This window comes from Scedosporium apiospermum (assembly GCF_000732125.1).
Source record: "Scedosporium apiospermum strain IHEM 14462 chromosome Unknown SEQ_SAPIO_0099, whole genome shotgun sequence".
NCBI classification, from domain to species: domain Eukaryota; kingdom Fungi; phylum Ascomycota; class Sordariomycetes; order Microascales; family Microascaceae; genus Scedosporium; species Scedosporium apiospermum.
Window position 1 is genome coordinate 357,992 of NW_015971800.1, and position 16,992 is coordinate 374,983.

At 52.0% G+C, this 16,992-nt stretch overlaps 3 protein-coding genes and 1 pseudogene across 3 annotated transcripts; 2 read left to right on the top strand and 2 right to left on the bottom strand.

The window, feature by feature from the left end:
* Nucleotides 1–218: 218 nt before the first annotated feature.
* On the bottom strand, nt 219–1,519 carry SAPIO_CDS5562 (Ubiquitin domain-containing protein DSK2; the record flags this gene model as incomplete). Its single annotated transcript, XM_016787866.1, has 2 exons — nt 219–998; nt 1,082–1,519. 2 exons carry the CDS (start codon nt 1,517–1,519, stop codon nt 219–221), a joined length of 1,218 nt encoding a protein of 405 aa, XP_016642181.1.
* Nucleotides 1,520–3,569: 2,050 nt separating this feature from the next.
* On the bottom strand, nt 3,570–6,813 carry SAPIO_CDS5563 (putative Importin 11; the record flags this gene model as incomplete). The annotated part of the gene is made up of 2 exons (XM_016787867.1): nt 3,570–6,575; nt 6,700–6,813. The coding sequence occupies 2 exons, from the start codon at nt 6,811–6,813 to the stop codon at nt 3,570–3,572; spliced, it is 3,120 nt and encodes a 1,039-aa protein (XP_016642182.1).
* Nucleotides 6,814–7,332: 519 nt separating this feature from the next.
* SAPIO_CDS5564 lies at nt 7,333–8,769 on the top strand (annotated as a pseudogene; the record flags this gene model as incomplete).
* A 624-nt stretch (nt 8,770–9,393) lies between these two features.
* SAPIO_CDS5565 (uncharacterized protein) lies at nt 9,394–11,679 on the top strand (the record flags this gene model as incomplete). The annotated part of the gene is made up of 5 exons (XM_016787868.1): nt 9,394–9,406; nt 9,533–10,032; nt 10,126–10,340; nt 10,407–11,051; nt 11,115–11,679. The coding sequence occupies 5 exons, from the start codon at nt 9,394–9,396 to the stop codon at nt 11,677–11,679; spliced, it is 1,938 nt and encodes a 645-aa protein (XP_016642183.1).
* Between the last annotated feature and the right edge of the window lie 5,313 nt (nt 11,680–16,992).

The window sequence follows — 16,992 nt, forward strand, 5'->3', positions numbered from 1 at the left end:
ACGAACCCACGGCCCGCTCCGCGGCGTTCATCCATCCCTCGCCCGCATTTGAGAACTGACTTATGTGTGCGTGTGAATAATAGGGAACCCTTCCCTCGTTCCTCGCTCATCCCTTCGTAATCGCTTATTAGTTCCTCTGGATGGAAAGAAAAAAAAATGAGAAGGAGAAGAAATGAATCGTGCTAAAATCCTCCCCGCCAATCTGTATCTGCGAATCCTCAACTACCGCCCAGTAGATGCTCGATAGCACCCTGCACACTTCCACCGCTACGGCGCAAAGCAGCCACATTTCGATCGAAATCGTAGAAGCCCATGTCGTTTAGCTGGCGAAGCTGCTCGGCATATCGCTCCTCGGGAGGACGAGTATCGGCGGGGGCAGAGGGGGGTGGCGTTCCAAGACTTCGAAGAAAGTCCTGGAGGAGAGATCGTTCAACAGGGTTCATGGTGGTAGCTGCGCTACCAGGGGCGAAATCGGGTCCGAGGAATTGAAGGAAAGGGTTCGCCGCCGCTTGACCGGCGCCGGCTCCAGCACCAGCACCAGCACCAGCGCCAGCACCAGCGCCAGCGGGGGTGCCTTGGTTGGCGTTCTGCGCTCCGGTCGCTGGGGCGCCTGGGGCACCAGGGAAGGGCATGAACATGAAAGGCGAGAAAGGGTTCGGGGCGTTGTTGGCACCAGGGGCGGCACCTCCTGGCTGAGCTCCAGAGGCGGGCGCACCAGCAGGGGTATTGTCGGTAGCGCCGGGAGCGGGGAAAGAAGGAAGGCCACCTCCTCCTTGCATCTGACTCGCCATTCTTATCATATCAGGGTTCGTCATCATCTGTCGCATGAAGGGAGACTGAAGCATCTCGCGCGCATTGGGAAGGTTTCGTAGGGTGGGGTTAGACTGAATGAGCATGTTGATGAAGTCGGGGTTGTCGAGGGCGGCGTTCATGGATTGCTGGACGGCAGGGTCGGCCATCATCCGCGCAATCTCGTCGGTGCTGGGGGGAGCGCCCATCTGTGAGGGGAAGTAAAGTTAGCGCGCAACGAGAGAACCGGAACCGAGAACTAGCGCAGGGCTCGGGATTTCATTTTACTTACTCCTCCATCGGCACCAAACATCGACCTGTTAGGCAGAGGAACGTGGCCAGCGAAACGGGCGCCAGTCAAGCCGGCGAGAGGGTTGTTCGCAGTTCCAGCAGCCATGTTTGTGGGCACGCTGGGAACGGCTGGGGCTGTGGAGGAGGACGCGGAAGGGGGAGTGGGATTGCTGGCGGCGCTTTTGACGAGGTGGATGGTGTTGTTCGGCTTGATCTTGTAGGTGCTCAACGCATCGTCGTTCTTCAGGACGCGGCCGGAGTAGATGAGGCGTTGGCGCTCGGCAGGGATGTTCTCGTACTCTTCAGTGGAGAGCTTCGTCTTGAGCTCGAGGACGGTGGCTGTCTCAGGCATGGTGATGGTGTGAACCTTGTCGTTGGAGGACTTCACCTTGAAGGTGACTTCCTGGGGGCTGTCGCCAGCTTCTGCGTTGTCTGCCATTGTTTATTCTCTTTTTAGTCCTTGCAGGTGCAGGATTCCTGGAGAGAAGACAAAAATGAGATATCAATAGCCCTAGCTGGGGAAGAATGTAAGGTCGTGATAAGGATCACGTAGTGATGTTAACAATGAGAGTTGGGGGAGGGTCGAGGGAAAAAGAGATGGTGGCGGCTGTGATGGTGAAGTGGATTGCGATGGTGGCGGGGTGTCTCTTTAGGGGATAGATTGGAAAGGGAAAGTTCAAGTTCCAACGCCTGCAACGTCCGCCCACGTCAAGGGTGCGCGAGGGGTAGTTCGGCACGCCTGAGGCTGAGGCTTTGGGGGGCCGGGCGGGGCTTTCCTCAATGGAAGAAAATGCTAAGACTGGTGGCGAGATGTAATGTAGATTACAGAGAGTTGAGGGAGGGTATGTTGTGTTGGCCTGGGGGAGAAGTCAAGGCAGCCGAGCAGGTGAGGAGAAATTAACTTGGGTGGATGAGCAGAGCACTCGAGCTTCCCGAGATGGAGATGGATCAATGTTGGATGTTGGGTTGGGGCCAGATGGCACCGAGTAAAGTATTACGAAGCAGCAGGCTCTGGATGATTCCACAGCCGATGGTGATGGAGCGATTGATTGCACGGAGCACAACACTAGCGCTTCCTTGTTCTGGGATCAATCTGTATTATGTTCTACACTACACCCTGTAGTGTGGTGTGCTTCGCAGCTTGTGCAGTGAAGGGTGTAGCGTGGTCTTAGCGTGCTGGGGACCAGGTTGGGGTTCCGATTTGATCGCACGGCGCCCCTCGCGTCCAGTTGTCCAGTTTGGACAGATTCACTGCCACAGTAATAGCTACTGCCTAATTCTCTGGCCAGGCTGTTGATGATGATGTACTTGGTACACACTGAGCTACTGTACCTTCTCAAGGCGGGAGGGTCGTGGCTTCGACCTTGGCTGCACCTTCCAGTGGATGTAAGGGCCCGCGAATGCAGCGTAAGAATTGGTAATGGCTTGGATTGGCAACGTACGAAGTGCACAATCTGCATCAATTTGATTGATTTCTTCGTGGAGTGTGGCATTAAACCAAATCCCATGAGATGATCAATCTTGGTAACGACAGTGGGACTTGCGAAATCGCTTTGGATTAAACTAGTTGACGAGTTTATGTTCGATACCCTCAAATCAAATGATGGTCAATATGGCCCCCATCGGCTTCTAGAAAGATCAAGCATGGAAAGGACAATTGGATCAATACCAACCGAATCCATCTGCCGGCAGGCGTAGCTCTGTACTGTTAGTTGTTAGTGAAGGTATCTCGGCACTCTGACAGTCGTGGCTTTTACATCAGAGCTCAGAGCTCAAGCAGTCGACTCTCTTTCCCTACAATGATGTTCGTCTACAGGTCGCGATCCCCCCGTCTACCGATTTTACCTGCAAAGTAAGAGGATTGAACATCTCGTTATATTGTTTGTTATATTGTCTACGTACCACCAGTCTGTGCTATCTTCGTGATGAACGGAAGACATTCAGGATGCCCAGAATATCCACGAGTTGGCCAACCTTCTCATATCCTCAATTCACGGCTCTCATCGTAGCCAGCTTCATCTACATCCATCTCGCAAAGTGTTAAACCGTTTCGCTCACGTGGATCCATTTCAGAAGGACTCCCAACTTACGGAACAGCTCTCCAACGCTTTGCCACTTGTCAATCTCGCGTCTTATTCGTCCTCCTCCGTGGTAAATGCATATATCTCTAGATCTATACCGCGTTATCTCTCGATCTATATCAGGCCGCAGAGTATGGACGCGCATGTCTGACGTGTCACCAAGTTTACACCATTTCGAGTCTGCACAGGAAGTTGAGGTGGAGAATGACACCACAAAGAGGTACAATTCATCAGTAGTCATCTATCTCATAATTATCTTCATAAGTACTTTAACATCAGGCCAAGTCCCCTTCGAATATCTCTGCTTTCTTCCGTGTTCGTTTTCCCCTCCTATGTCCCATCTCAGGATAGTACGAGTTTCCCCCCTTGAAAATTCCTTGAACTCATCCGTCGACCCCATCATCGACTTCATTTCCCTTGGCTGGCCATAAGCTGCGTAAGTTGCTGAAACTTATCCAGAACATCCTTATCCACGTTGACGGCCCATTCCTCCTGGAACTTCTGCTCCCCACCAACCCGCTGCACCAGATCCCCGATCCTGGCCTTGACGAACTCGAACGCGTGCACGCTATACACGGGATCCTTCAGCATCAGCTCGTTCTCCCTCGTGTTCTTGGGACAATGCCACTCCTCCGGCGGCAGCTCCGTGCAAATCAGAGTATCCGTGACATCGCCATCTTGGATATCCGAGATGATGTTGGTCCACATTGTCAGGTAGTCTTGGAGCTTGTTGAGCACAAGGGTTTGCACCGGCTCTCCGAGTTCAAGGAATCGTGTGAGCCCCAAAAGGTAGAGCTTTTGTCGAGCTGCAAAATCCATGGCGGCTAGGTGGGAGAACCATTCACCGATGAGCCAGTTCCACACTGCTTCGAAAGGCCCAAACGACCCAAGCATTTGAGCAAAAGCGTTGGGCTCCGCCAGCGCTAGACGGGATAAAATCGCGAAATAGTCTCCCTCGGTAACCGTGTTGAGCTTGCTGACCCTCCTGTTAGGACCAGTCGTCTGGTGTGCCTCCCATGCATCGTGTAGGCTCTCCAGGATTGATCGAAGAAGTCCAATCTCGATCAAGTCCTGTAGCACCACCGTTACTCCGCTTACGCCTCCGAATTCTGTCGCCGAGCGGATAATGTACTCGATACATTCTGTAGCCTGGCGAACCCTGTCCCGGCTGTGAGACTTTAATAGCTCTCCTAGACCCGCTAACGTAGGTCGTCGGAAGCGGTCTTCTAGAATAGCCTGAGGTGCCATGAGAATATATGACTCGATGAGGTTAAGGGATGCCGATGCAGTTTCCGTCTCGTACTCGAGCAGAGGTATCGCCAACTCGTAAATATTGACCAGCTCTGCCGACAAAGGAGGGTTACTTTGCATGACAACGGAATTCCAGAGGTCGAGCGACTCGTCGATGAGATGTCCGTGGAGACCGGATCCTGGACTCGCTGACTCGGCAATCAGAGGGAGCATGTGGTGTTGATATCTTTGCGATCCCGGCCCCATGGACATAACTAGAGCACTGAAGATGGCAATGACGGCCTGCTTGATCATGAATTCCTCGGTTCCAGACGCCTCCCAGATCTGCGGTAACGCGGACATGAGGAAGTCCCCGAAGTGCGCCGCATGGCTTTCCATTCTCGTCACGAGAAGCCTCATCGTCTCTAGGATTGCCAACTTCGACTCGTCAACGTCAATGGTCGTCACTAATTCAGCCAGCTGCGTCATGACGTCCGTTGCAAACGGTAGGAACTTCTCCACGTCGAAGTCCATTTCATCAACCACCCAGCGAAGTTGTCTAGCCGCCGTGATCCGCACAACCATGTCGTTACACTCATCGTTGGGGTTCATGAAATGTGTAAACAGTTGATAAATGATGGGCCGATTTCTCTCCGTGCTCTCCACCGTGATCCATTGGCTGAGTAGAATGGCAATACGACGACGAAGAACTTTGGCTAGCGGACCCTGCTCTTGCGCATCCCTGACCAATGTTGTCTCAAGAAAACTGTCAAAGTCGATATTCTGTACTCCCTGTCCGCCCGACTCAGACAGCTTGCTCTGGAAATAGGTAGCGAGGTGGGCGGCAGCCAAGCCCATGGCTGTATAGACCGCTTCCTTCGTTGTCAAATCAGCACCGGTATCAGTCGAGGCGTTGAAGTAACCCAGGAGAGGAGGAATTAGGAGATCCTTATAACTTGTTAGGAAGTCGAGGAATAGCTTTTCCGCGCATGGCCGAACCTCGAATTCATAAGCATTTCCCTCGCCCTGTTCACGTTGCTCCCATTCCTCTGGATCTTGTTCCCAGGCATCCAGGTCGGATTTTCGGAACAAAAACAGCCGGGTTATCAGGACGTTGGTGATTTGGGTCACAAATTCATTCGTTAGCCACTGAGTCTTGATCAACTGCACTGCCTTCTCCCGATCCTTTTTCTCCTCATCAGTCCTGTACTTAAACGACTGGAAGGGACGGTGAGCAATCCTGGCGCATGTCCTTAGAAGCGTAAGCGCCATAAGAGTTAGCCGTTCTAGGAGGGGACCTTCCTCTTCGTATTTCGTCTGACCGCCTTGAGTAGTAGTTTGCGAAATACCGGCTGATTTGTCAAACACTTCCGCAAACTTGGTTACAAGGTTCCAATAGGCGTGGATGAGAGGTAGAGAATTGGGAAGAGCTGTGAAGCTTGCGGGGTGTGTCTCGGCCATTTTGACGTGCAGCTTCGAGAACTGCAGCAAGTGCTTGCCAATGAGGTTCCGATACGTCGCTGGGATCGTCTCCTGGCCAATGTAGCCGAAGAAATGGCTGAAGTGAGTCTGGGTTATCGACCAGAAATTCGAAACAGTTTCGTCCTTATAGGGACTTTCGTAGCCGGAAGTAAACAAGCGTCGAAGGATGCGTACGCAAAACAAGCTGTTATGCATCGCAAGCTCAGTAGCCTCCGCATCCACGACGCCCTTTGACAAAGAATCAACCCAGGCAGCCGCCCTTTCCGTGTACATTTCCCCAAGGATATGTGCAAGCTCAGGTGTAATTCCTTGAAGAGCAGTCTGAGAGGTGCGTAACCGGGCGGTGGCCATCTCCTTGACAACCCGCAGAACGAGCTGGAGGGATCCGTGAACCTTGTGTTGGTCTCCGTGCTTGTGAGTCCGTAGAAGGGCGATCAAGCTTGGGAGGGCTTCGGGCCACTGTTTCTGATAGTCGATCCTAACAACCTTGGCTACCGCGAGGGCGTTATGGAGCCCCAGGGCCTTGTTTTCCTCGTCGACAGTACCTTGGAACAATCTCGAGCGAATGACTGCCTTTTCGTCGTCGGTTAACCCTCCTTTCACATGGCTGAACAGCCTCCAGTAGCGGTCTATGCCATTTTTAAGCTGAATGATGGCAAGCAACCGGACTTCGATCGGTAAACTCTTGTTGAGGAATACGGACTGTAGTGTTACAGGTGTTAGTATGCGGTGGGTTCGAAAACATCCAGGGTTGGTTCTATATACTTGCCTGAAGTGAGGAGTAGTAGCCCTGGTGCGACTCCCATGCGGCTAACTGCTGCCCTACCGCCTGCCTTCGGGGAGCCGGTGTGGAGGACGAGGCTGCATCTCGGAGGGCAACATAGAGCTCGTCCGGCGTGAGCGGTTGTGCTTCACCCGGAGCTTCGATAGCAAAGCTCATGGCTGAATTATGGGCAGGAATAGACACCGAAGGACATCGGACAGGCCTTGCAAGGGGTGCGTCTTATGTACAAACCCGCGGAGGATGTGCGGAAGGGACTGGCTTGTTTTAAACCCTGAAAGCTAAACCTCGTATTCAGTCAAGGTACCTTGTCCAGGCAGTGGCAGGCAATCCAGACTTGGCTTGGAGGTCGGCAGAATGTTTGGAGGGGTCATTGGCTTTAGGAAGCGGGGTAGTTTATGCACTTACGATACGTTATTCTTTTATCGGGTTGTAAGATATTACCAGCTGTCAACAGGTGGCAAACTGTGGCGTAGATTTCCTCCTGCAAGCAGGTGGAAGGGAAGTTCGGTGGTTGCCGAGCCTCGGCTCCGCTCACTGACCTCATCGGTTTGCAGGAAACTCAGTCGATGTCCTTATTAGCTTGCCGTCTCCGGCGCTAACTCACAGTTAATTGACCATGATACGAGCAGTCTCAGGCATATTGTTTTCATCCCCAGTTTCTGCATCGTCGCCAGCATGACATCGAACTCGAACAGTTTTGCGGAAGCGCTCAATCGCTTATCCGACCGACAGCGCGAACGAGAACGAACCGCAGCCATCGCACGTCGCGCCAATGCCGAAACCTCGCGATCACGCACTCGCGCCCGCTTCAGCAAACTCCCATATCCTCTCAACCATCTCCCCGTGGCTTGGGACTCATTATCAGACCCGACCGGATCACAACCATCTTTTCGAGTCGGCCAGCTAGATGCTGAGCTTCTTGACGAAGAACTCCTGGATCTTCTTAAGGGGCAGGTCGGGGATGCTCTGAAATACTTCGCCGGTGGGCATCTAAAGGATGACTGGTCGGACGAGATACAATTGGTTCTTCGAGCGATCCTTTTCAAGCTCACGATATGGGACCACGATGCCAGCTACGGAGCGGCGCTACAGAACCTCAAATATACCGATGCAAGGAAGGCAGGCCCCGTCCTCTCCCCGCCGACTAGATGGCAGAAGAGCCTGTACGGGCTGTTTACGGTGACGGGGAGATATGCTTGGTCCAAGTGGGAAGACTGGCTGGTGAACCAGGACGATGGTTATAACGAACCCGATCCTAGGGTACAACGGCTTTCCAAGGTCACGTCTGCGCTGTCAACCACATACTCGATGGCGGCGTTAACTTCCTTCCTCGTATTCTTGGTCCAAGGCCGATATAGGACTCTCTTGGACCGAATCTTGAGGATGCGCCTCGAACCACCGACGAGCCAGGTGAGCAGAGAGCTCTCGTTCGAATACCAGAATCGCCAGCTCGTGTGGCATGCATTCACCGAGTTCTTGCTCTTTATCCTCCCTCTTATTGGTATCAACCGCTGGAGGCGGTGGCTTACCAGGACCTGGCGAAAGACGAGGGCAATTATCCGCTCTGGAGGCGATGTCGAGACTACCATGGCCAGCGGGGAGCTTTCATTCTTGCCTGAGCGGACGTGCGCTATCTGCTATCAAGATCAGAACGCTGCGGCGACCTCTGAAGCGGAAGTTTTAGCTGCCGCGACGTCGAGCGGAGTGATCGGGTCTGCGCAAACAGATATCACTAATCCATACGAAACTATTCCTTGTGGCTGCATCTATTGCTTCGTTTGCATAGCTACGAGATTGGAGAGGGAGGAGGGCGAGGGCTGGACCTGCCTCCGTTGCGGTGAGACTGTTAAGGCCTGTAAGCCATGGAACGGGGATGTCCTCGAACCGGCTAAGCCCGCGGCGAAGACGGTGGCATTCTCAGATGATCTGCAAGATGTCAGACTGCTGGAGTCGGTTGATGAAATACTCCCATTGCCTTCTTCTATATCTTCTCTGTCGTCACCGTCCTTGTCTGGAGAAGAATATGAGGAGGATGAAGGAGAGGTTGACGAGGCGGAGGAGGAGGACGCCGCAGAAGAAGCGTTGGATTTGTCCGATTTTGATGATGAATAGCGACCGGAAGATCGGACTCGAAACACTGTCTCGCGGAGTTAGAAATTAGCAGCACCGATAAAGTTTAGACAGGAACTGGGCGTTTGGGAGATCGAGGGATAATGGGTGTGCCATTGAGTTTGGTAGTGTATTATACAGTTCGATATAGAAGCGAAGGGTGCCTGGGCTTATTACAAGCATTCAATCAAAAGTTATCATCGCATCCACTAGACCCTATTCCTTGGTGGAATGCCTGCTCAAACTTGATAACCATTGAACATCTCATTCTAACCCTCGTGGCTCTGACAACTTATGCCCAAGAGACCAGCTGTGGAACATCATCGATCAGCCGACCCTGTTCAGGTGCCTCGATTCAAATTTTTTGATCGATTGACGTTCCCCGCCATTAACTCCATCTTGCGTGATCTTGCCATGGGTCAGCTCCCCTGGTTGGCCTTGATTGATTGACATGGGTCAGAATTAGGCAGTTTGGGGTTCTGTAAACGGAAATTTTAGTGGGGACTGGTTCCCCTCCAGGGTCCCTTCCGCGCTAAATCGGGAACAATCTCATCACGACCAAGATTGCAGGAAACGAAACGCGATAACGGAGCTGAAGACTGTCCCGATTTAACGTCAACAATCCTCATGGTCAACCCGCGTAAATCGACCACCCCGAAGCCACCACGTCTCCTTCCCCTTCAATAGCACCTCCGCTCATACAACCCGCATTCGACAAGATATTGACGGGTCCGCGAGTCGACGGAGATACGATCCAGCCAGCCAGGCCACGCTCGACGGCACAACCCCGCCGGTCCCCATGACGTCGTGGTCGCCGACCGTAGCAGCCGCAGCAGCCGCGAGTGGGAAATGCCCAGCTTCTTCCAGTTCACACAGGGCACCGAATCCCGCGCTCGCTTCAATCCCGACAGCTCGCCTCTACTAGGGCGGTTCCGCGCCGTCCCTCCGCGCCCCGGTCTCGGCAGGAACAGATCCACGGGAAACCAGCCGGGACCGTTCTCCTCCCTCCGAGGGAGCGTGCACGTCGGATATGGGTCGATATTGGCGGCGGCTGGACTTGGGGTTGGGGATGACTCGGATTCGGACTCGGACTTTGAGGATGAGCTCGCCGCCTTGGAGGGCGTAGGCCCAGTGAGGCGATTGTGGAGGAGGAATGTGAGGAAGGTGTTTGATCTCTGGGTCGAGCCGAAGCAGACGGCTGTGAAGAGGGTTGTGGATCATTGGTGGGGCCGATACGGAGCCTTGGTCGTGATGCCCGCGATTTTGGTGAGTTACTTTGTGTCTCTCTCGTTTTTTCAAGCTTTTTGTGTTCTGAATGTGCCTGTGCTAACATGGAACTTGCGGCGCTCTCCTTCATAGGCCGTGACTTGGTGTGCCATGCCCTTTCCGCAATACAACCTGGACGATGATAACGGTCGGCCTACTGATCCCGGGTCGGGAAGTAAGATCCCTGGTCACGGTGCTGCTCGGGTCCGAGTGAACTTCTGGTTCTTCCTTTTCTTCTTTTATGGCTTCTACAATCTTACGGCGTTGATGTGGATTACCAAGGTTTTCAACCTCTATAGCTTGAACTGGTGAAGATCTACCTTCCTCCCGCCGTCTTTGATGTCGAACTTGTACTGACGTGCCTCCTTCTTTAGGTGGCCTCAATCGTTGGGATTCCCTCTGACAGTATGCCTCATTGCCATCGTCTCCATAGCCGTCCCCATACCTATATACCTCAGCCCAGAGACGAGATTCCTGACTATCCACAATACTGCTTGGATATCATGGACGTTCATTATTATGGCGATGCCCGTGGCTATCGCCTGCATTATTCTCCTCATCAACGAACGACATCTGCGCCTGCGCTACACCCTTTCTGAAACACAGCGTATCTTCACTACATCATGGTGGACGGGTGAGGAAGACACCATATCCAGAAGGGACAGGAGGAGGCCTCAACTGCAACCAGACTCCTTCGACCCAGACTTGCTCCATGTCACAGAGCAGCCGACCCATCGCCGCAGGGTGCCGACGATAGATCGCCGATGGTTACCAGCAAGTTTCGTGCGCTTCGTCTGGTTCTGCCTCGCTCTGTTCGTTGGTCTCATGGCGTATGTAATTGGAGAGGCGTATGCCGAGATCTACCTCCGGACGCTGCCGCATGACAACTGGGAGACCGTTGTATATGTCTACAGTTGGGTTGCGACAATCCATATCCTAGATGGGTTAACTGGGTGGATTTTAGGTGTGCGTGAGGGCGAGCGAGTTGGAAGTTATCCCTTGAGCTGGGCGTTTAAACTGTAAGTCAAGTCTATCCCCCCCGAGGGGGAGATCTGAGTGATTAACCTGTTGGCTTCTCCTAGATACTTCATGTTGACGTACCAAACATACGTCCGAGCTCTGTATGCCCGCCTCCGCTCACCAGCCCAGTTCATAACTCTCCAAGCCCTCTCAAGCGCCGGTCTTATCATTTTCTACCCCACCCTCATGTCCCCCATCTTCCACCGCATCCTCACCATCCTCGGCGTCAGCACACTTTCCTACTCCTCCTACCAGAAGCTCTGCGTCCGCAACATCTTCATCCGCTTCATTGCCGAGAACGTCTCCATGGCCACCTTCCTCGGCTCCGTCCTCGTCCTCCACTTCGGCGTGAACAAAGACGTCTACCCTTACTTCGCCTTCGACGACCCCAACGAGCCCTACGACTTCAACCTCACCTTTTACGCCTCGTCGGTGACGTGGGCGTGCGAGCTCGCCGCGGCGCTCTGCGTGAGGATCGTCATCCGGTGGTTCTTCAAACTTGACGTCGATCTGGAAGGAAAGCTGGATTTGGCCGTGTGGCCGGAGTTGTTGCCGACGAGCGCGGCTGTTATTTTGCATGTGTTGCAGAATATGCTCTTTTCTATCATTCGTCTGCAGTTCCGCTGATACAAGGCTCTGGGAGAATGAGCCGCAGTCCTAACGCATAGAGAAGGTGTTAATGGCACTCATCACTCGCTTTGCTTCGGGAATGTCAGCCTCATTTTTTATCTTCCTCCAACTTGGATATAAACTTCTTGAGCCGATTCTGGCCTATCTTATCAGACTTTCTTGGCTTAGGTGTGGTTTGCTTTTGCAATCTTCATTGGCGTCCCCGTGGTTCTTCAGAGATACAGATATCGTCGGACAAGGTGTTAGAACGGAGATGGGATGGTCTGGGGGAAATGTGTGATGAGGTCACTCATCATAGAGGGGAACGGAATAGGAGGTCTGGATGTCATTTTCACGATGGCGATGGCGATGGCGAGGCAATATCTGGATTTTTTGCTTTATTTCCCCTCACTGTTATCCCTGGGCATTTTCAGGAACTGGAATGTCTTGTCTCTTCCTCTTTTCTACTTCCCTGTTTTCTTCCTTTTTTTTTTCCTTTTCTTTTTCCAGTATTTATTTGTTTATTTTTCTCTTTGTTCCTTTGTCAATGTTTTTCTTGCCCAAGCATATTTGCATAGAACTAGGCTGATACCCTTCCTTCCCATTCCTCATTTCCAACTATACCATTTTGTTTCTCTATTCTAGCTATAGAATGTACAGTTATAGTTTTGTACATGGATAATCATAATCTATCATGTTCTCCCCAGACCGACCGTGACCTATCCGAGCGACCATCCTGAGCCTTATCGAAAAGACGAACCGGTGAGACCACTTATACAATCGAGTGGATAGATGAGGACATAGGAGCCCAACGCTGCCCATCTCTGACCAAACTTGGCGTGGGACCCACGACTTGTGTCCCTCCCTTATCGCGAATTTTACTCGCAACCTTCCTCATTCCATAGCAAACATGCATCCCTTTCCTGGCCCAAAGATCATAGATTTAATAGTTTGCAAGGGGCGCGGCCCGCCAAGACAAAGTAAATGTTCCTAACAGCCCTTCTTTGCATGGAAACACAACCCGATACGGCCACCCGCAGCATTCATGCCCACCAGCCGCCACTTTTCTGACGATTAATGGCCTCTCCACCTACACGGTGACCGCGGGAGGGACATGGAGAAGTTTTGGGGGGGCGTGTAAACATGAAAAGAAAATGGAGACTAAATAATACGCAAGATAATACGCAAGAAAAAGAGGACGAAGGTATCACAGGCCGGTTCGTAGCTGCAGCGGCATGTTTTTGCGTGCATGTTGTATGCTCTTTTAGGAGATGCAACCGCCCACACACACCTCCGACTGCTCTCGCGAAACCCCTCTCCTTGGAGGGGCAGGCGGGGCGGAACAGATGTAATGCTAGGGGTGCTGGTTGCGTCTCACTCCCGGGGACCTGATCCTGTTAATGCTAGGTTTGGGGGGGGGGGGGGAGAGAGAGAGAGAAATGAGGAAATGTAAAGAAGAAGTTGATCACCCCATCGAGTGAAGAGGTGGAAGTGCTCCCTCGTCTTGTCTACGGATGAGAGCAAACTGGTGTCAAAAGGTGTCGAGCTTGGAACGTCTTGAGAAAGTAGGCTAGGTTACCTAGGGTGTAAAGGGAACAGACAACAAGAATGCTCTGCATAGCTAGTTTCGTTCGCCATGCCGTTTGCTTTTTGGTGAGAAGTATTAGTCTACCATCTGGGTGGACAAATCCATCCCGTCAATGGTGTTGCGAACAAGTTCTTCTCAGTGATACAACATTGCCAGGCGGCTGGGGTTGGCAGCAGGGATTTTTGTAGCACCTGAGGTGCCAGTCTACGCAGTAGCCGGGGTAAATAATGGCCCCTTGTCAGGTTAAAGTCGCCACTGAACAAGGCCCCTGGAGAATATCATAAGACTCAAAATACCCCGTAAGCGCGCCCTGAGCAGTGATTGTAGTCTTAGCGATGTCGTTCCTCAACATCACGTTGTAGGCTGTAGGGACCGGTAAGTGGGTGGTACATGACAAGGGGCCAGAATTACAGGGGGCGGACCAAGTACACAAATCATGAATGATCTCCCTGCAAAATGGAGGGAGAGACGGCTTCATAGAGGCAGGCGAGCCACTCCTGTGGACATCAATTTGGATCTAGGCTGTCAAGAATCCCTGAAACTGTGCAGCTGTGGGAGGTGACTGTAGCACTGCCTATAGGGCTAGGTGTCGCTAATGCACCGGGTTACAACATCTCGCTGCCGCCCCGTCCCCTCTCAGCTCCGAAATTAGATTCATAAGAGATGAATGGTCAAATACTATGTGATATTACATGATCTAATGGAAAGGCGCATTCGGTAACAAACTTGGTGGTGTCGACTCAAATACGAGGTGGCCAACTTGAAAAGGCTCGTCACCGCTCGTTCATCTGGTGTCGATGTTTTAGGCAGAACTTTTGGTGTGTCACTCTGTAAAAGGCGGTTGAGGATTACCGGGGCAGGCAACTTCGCCGATACAGGTCTCATATGGTCTCCCAACATAGGAATCTGTGACAGGTCGGCTTTCAAATAGCTAACAATCTGCCCCACGGGTCAATCAGGTACCCTATCCCGTAGGGCCGGTAAGGGCTCCAAATGCCGTGATACCACATTCCTTTACACCGACCTTGGATTGCTATTCAAGAGGGCTGCAGCAGGGCGTCATTCCCTTATTCTCGGCAATGCTAGGCAACTTTCGCTTGAGAGGTGTCCGGTATGCCGAGGTACAGATATTGGAAAATATTTTGAAAATCAGACCTTAAAATAGACTTGGCACCTCGTTCGATATTTGTTAGTGTTGGCGTTAAAGTCGCTAGCTGGGGCAAGAGAGCATGAGAGAACGACCATATATATACATTAGCTCTCGAGGATAATCGACGGCATTACAACTTCGGCAATACTAGTAAAGAGGAATGGAAAAAAGATATGGTGAAGGATGGTAAAGACGGGTATGTGCAGCTTAGTCTTACTTAGAGAACGAAGACCAGCATCGCCAGGCGACCAGGAATTTCTGAATTGCCCTCGGGCAAAAGTCGTGTAATCCGCCCTCATGATGTTGCTGCTTAGCTGTCTCGTTCGTCGGACTGAGGCCACTTAGGTCCGGAGCTTGTCTGTGCGATAGGATGATGGGTGCATCTAGCACACCGCTGGCCCACGTTGTGATATTTGTGGTTAATTAAGTTAGGGAGCACCAAATACAGCGTAGCGCAGACCTGCAGAGAAGCCACTTTGGGCTGAATGGTGGTCGAAAGAACGGATGCTATTGGGCGAATTGGGAAAGATTCAAGCCACCTTGATTGCTGGCCGGATGCACCTGGAAACCTAGGTCGGCTCCAAAGAAATAGTGGACATGGACAGACAACTCAGTTCCTTGCTCTTTAGATTGGAGGGAGCATGAATGCAAGGCATGGGCCCCCGCGGTGTAGGGGTCGTATCATCGACATACGTGCGAGTCTCTGGCTCGGGAGGAAGTGGATGCAGTGCAAGGGAGATTTGGACGGACACCAATAGACCAACTGTACGAAGGAACTTCATAATAGTACACAGGGATGTCCGTTCAGTTCAGGCCACAGGGATGGACCAGGCCGTCTCGGCGCCGGGAGGTCCAAGAGGGGTCGATTTCTGGGGGGTTGATGGAGGGGTGAGCAGCCAAGACATGGATGCCGATCGCCAGGTCAAGCTAAATCCGAAATGTTGCTGACAGCCCTACCAAGACTGAAGAACGATCCTTCTTGAATCAATTGATGCCGAGCCGACGAGGTTCACTTAAATGTGGGACCTGAACCCACAATGTCAAGAGCTCCCAAGCCTGTTGCATCCTCACCTCATCTCTCATGGTCCCGGCCGGGGTTGTTCAATGGCACTCATGTAAGAACTTCTGAACTTCAGCATCCCTGGCCGATAATAGGCGGAGTGATCATATTCGATCGAGTGCAGAGATGGAGGTGTATCGGAAGGTATTTATGGTCTGGATGTCGTCGTCTTTCTGCAAGCAAGAGGAGACACAGGCATCGGAGGGCACCGAGGCCGACTGATATCAGTATACTTGAGACAGGCCTCCCGATCCGAGATGGTTTCCAATGGAATTTGGCTCCACTCTGGAGAAAGAGAGTGGCATCAACTATGCTCAATTTTCGTTGCAGGAGGAGTGTATCTGGGATCTACTCGTTCCAGTTTGATGTCAAGTCTCATTTGAGAGTGGAGTGCATAGCTGGTGAAGTACGAATAGCATTAATAGTTTGGGAAGGGACGAATTTGCTTCGGAGAATGGAAATGTGAGATTGCAGTGCGGAAGGTGCCAGGAACAAGCCGGAACCAAGGCCCGGAGCATTCACATGGTTGTACTTCGTACTTCGTACGTGTCCCCGCCATGAGAAAGATCAGATTGAGCAGTTGCGGGCCAAGCTCATCAATGTCCAAGCGACCCCGATAAACCGAGAAGTTGGTTGTCACCACTTCGTACACGCTTGTGAGCAGATCGAGCCTTCTTCGTACTGTTTGAATTACAAGACGCCGGAGAGAAGGCTAAGAAAACCTGGAAGCATCAACCCGCATCCCTCAGGTGAAAGGAAGGAAGGACTGTTTTGAGGTCTCGTCCTATTGTGCCTGCAAGGTATTATCATCAAGCAGCCTATGTTGGTGGACACTCTGACTCCACTTCGGGTGATAAAATAATTAGTTTACCTTCGGCGTATGCTGTTCGGCGCGCCGCTTACACGGCTGAGGTCAATTTTGCTTTGAGTGTTCTGAAGGAGAGGCCTATTGGGTGGGTGGTCTTTGACCTCTCATCCAATCAACTTGGAATTCGGGGCTTGAAGCTCCCATATTAATACGAGCCTCGACAGCAAACCCTCCACTTAACATCGACGTTGATTCAAGTAGACATCATGGACATTATGTGGTATGACAGGAATATTGTACGATGTAAATGGGTACAGGTCTTTCAGAGACCTGTCAGAATGCGACAATGAAAGTTGATGTATCTTCTGTCAAGGCATCTGGGGCAAGTACTTCAAAGGAACAAAATAGCGCTCGGTGGGGATGTAGACGAGTACTTGTGTAGTACGCAATACTCCAATGCTCCAATCCGTCTTGGTTGATCCAGACCTTTTCAATAAGACCTGTTTGCGCCTGCCTAAACAGAAGATTCTTCGAAGCAGAGCTCACACCACCCGGATGATTCACTTCAAGTCCCTTCCCTGCGCGTTTGAAGTACAAGGCCGAAGACGAAGAGACGAAGCAGTTGCTGCCGAGGTGATCAAGCTCTGCCCCGGCTCGGGCGACTGGCTCTATTCACTGCTTGCCCTACCAGTTCTTCTTGCATGGGATTCGAGCAGGCTGAGCAT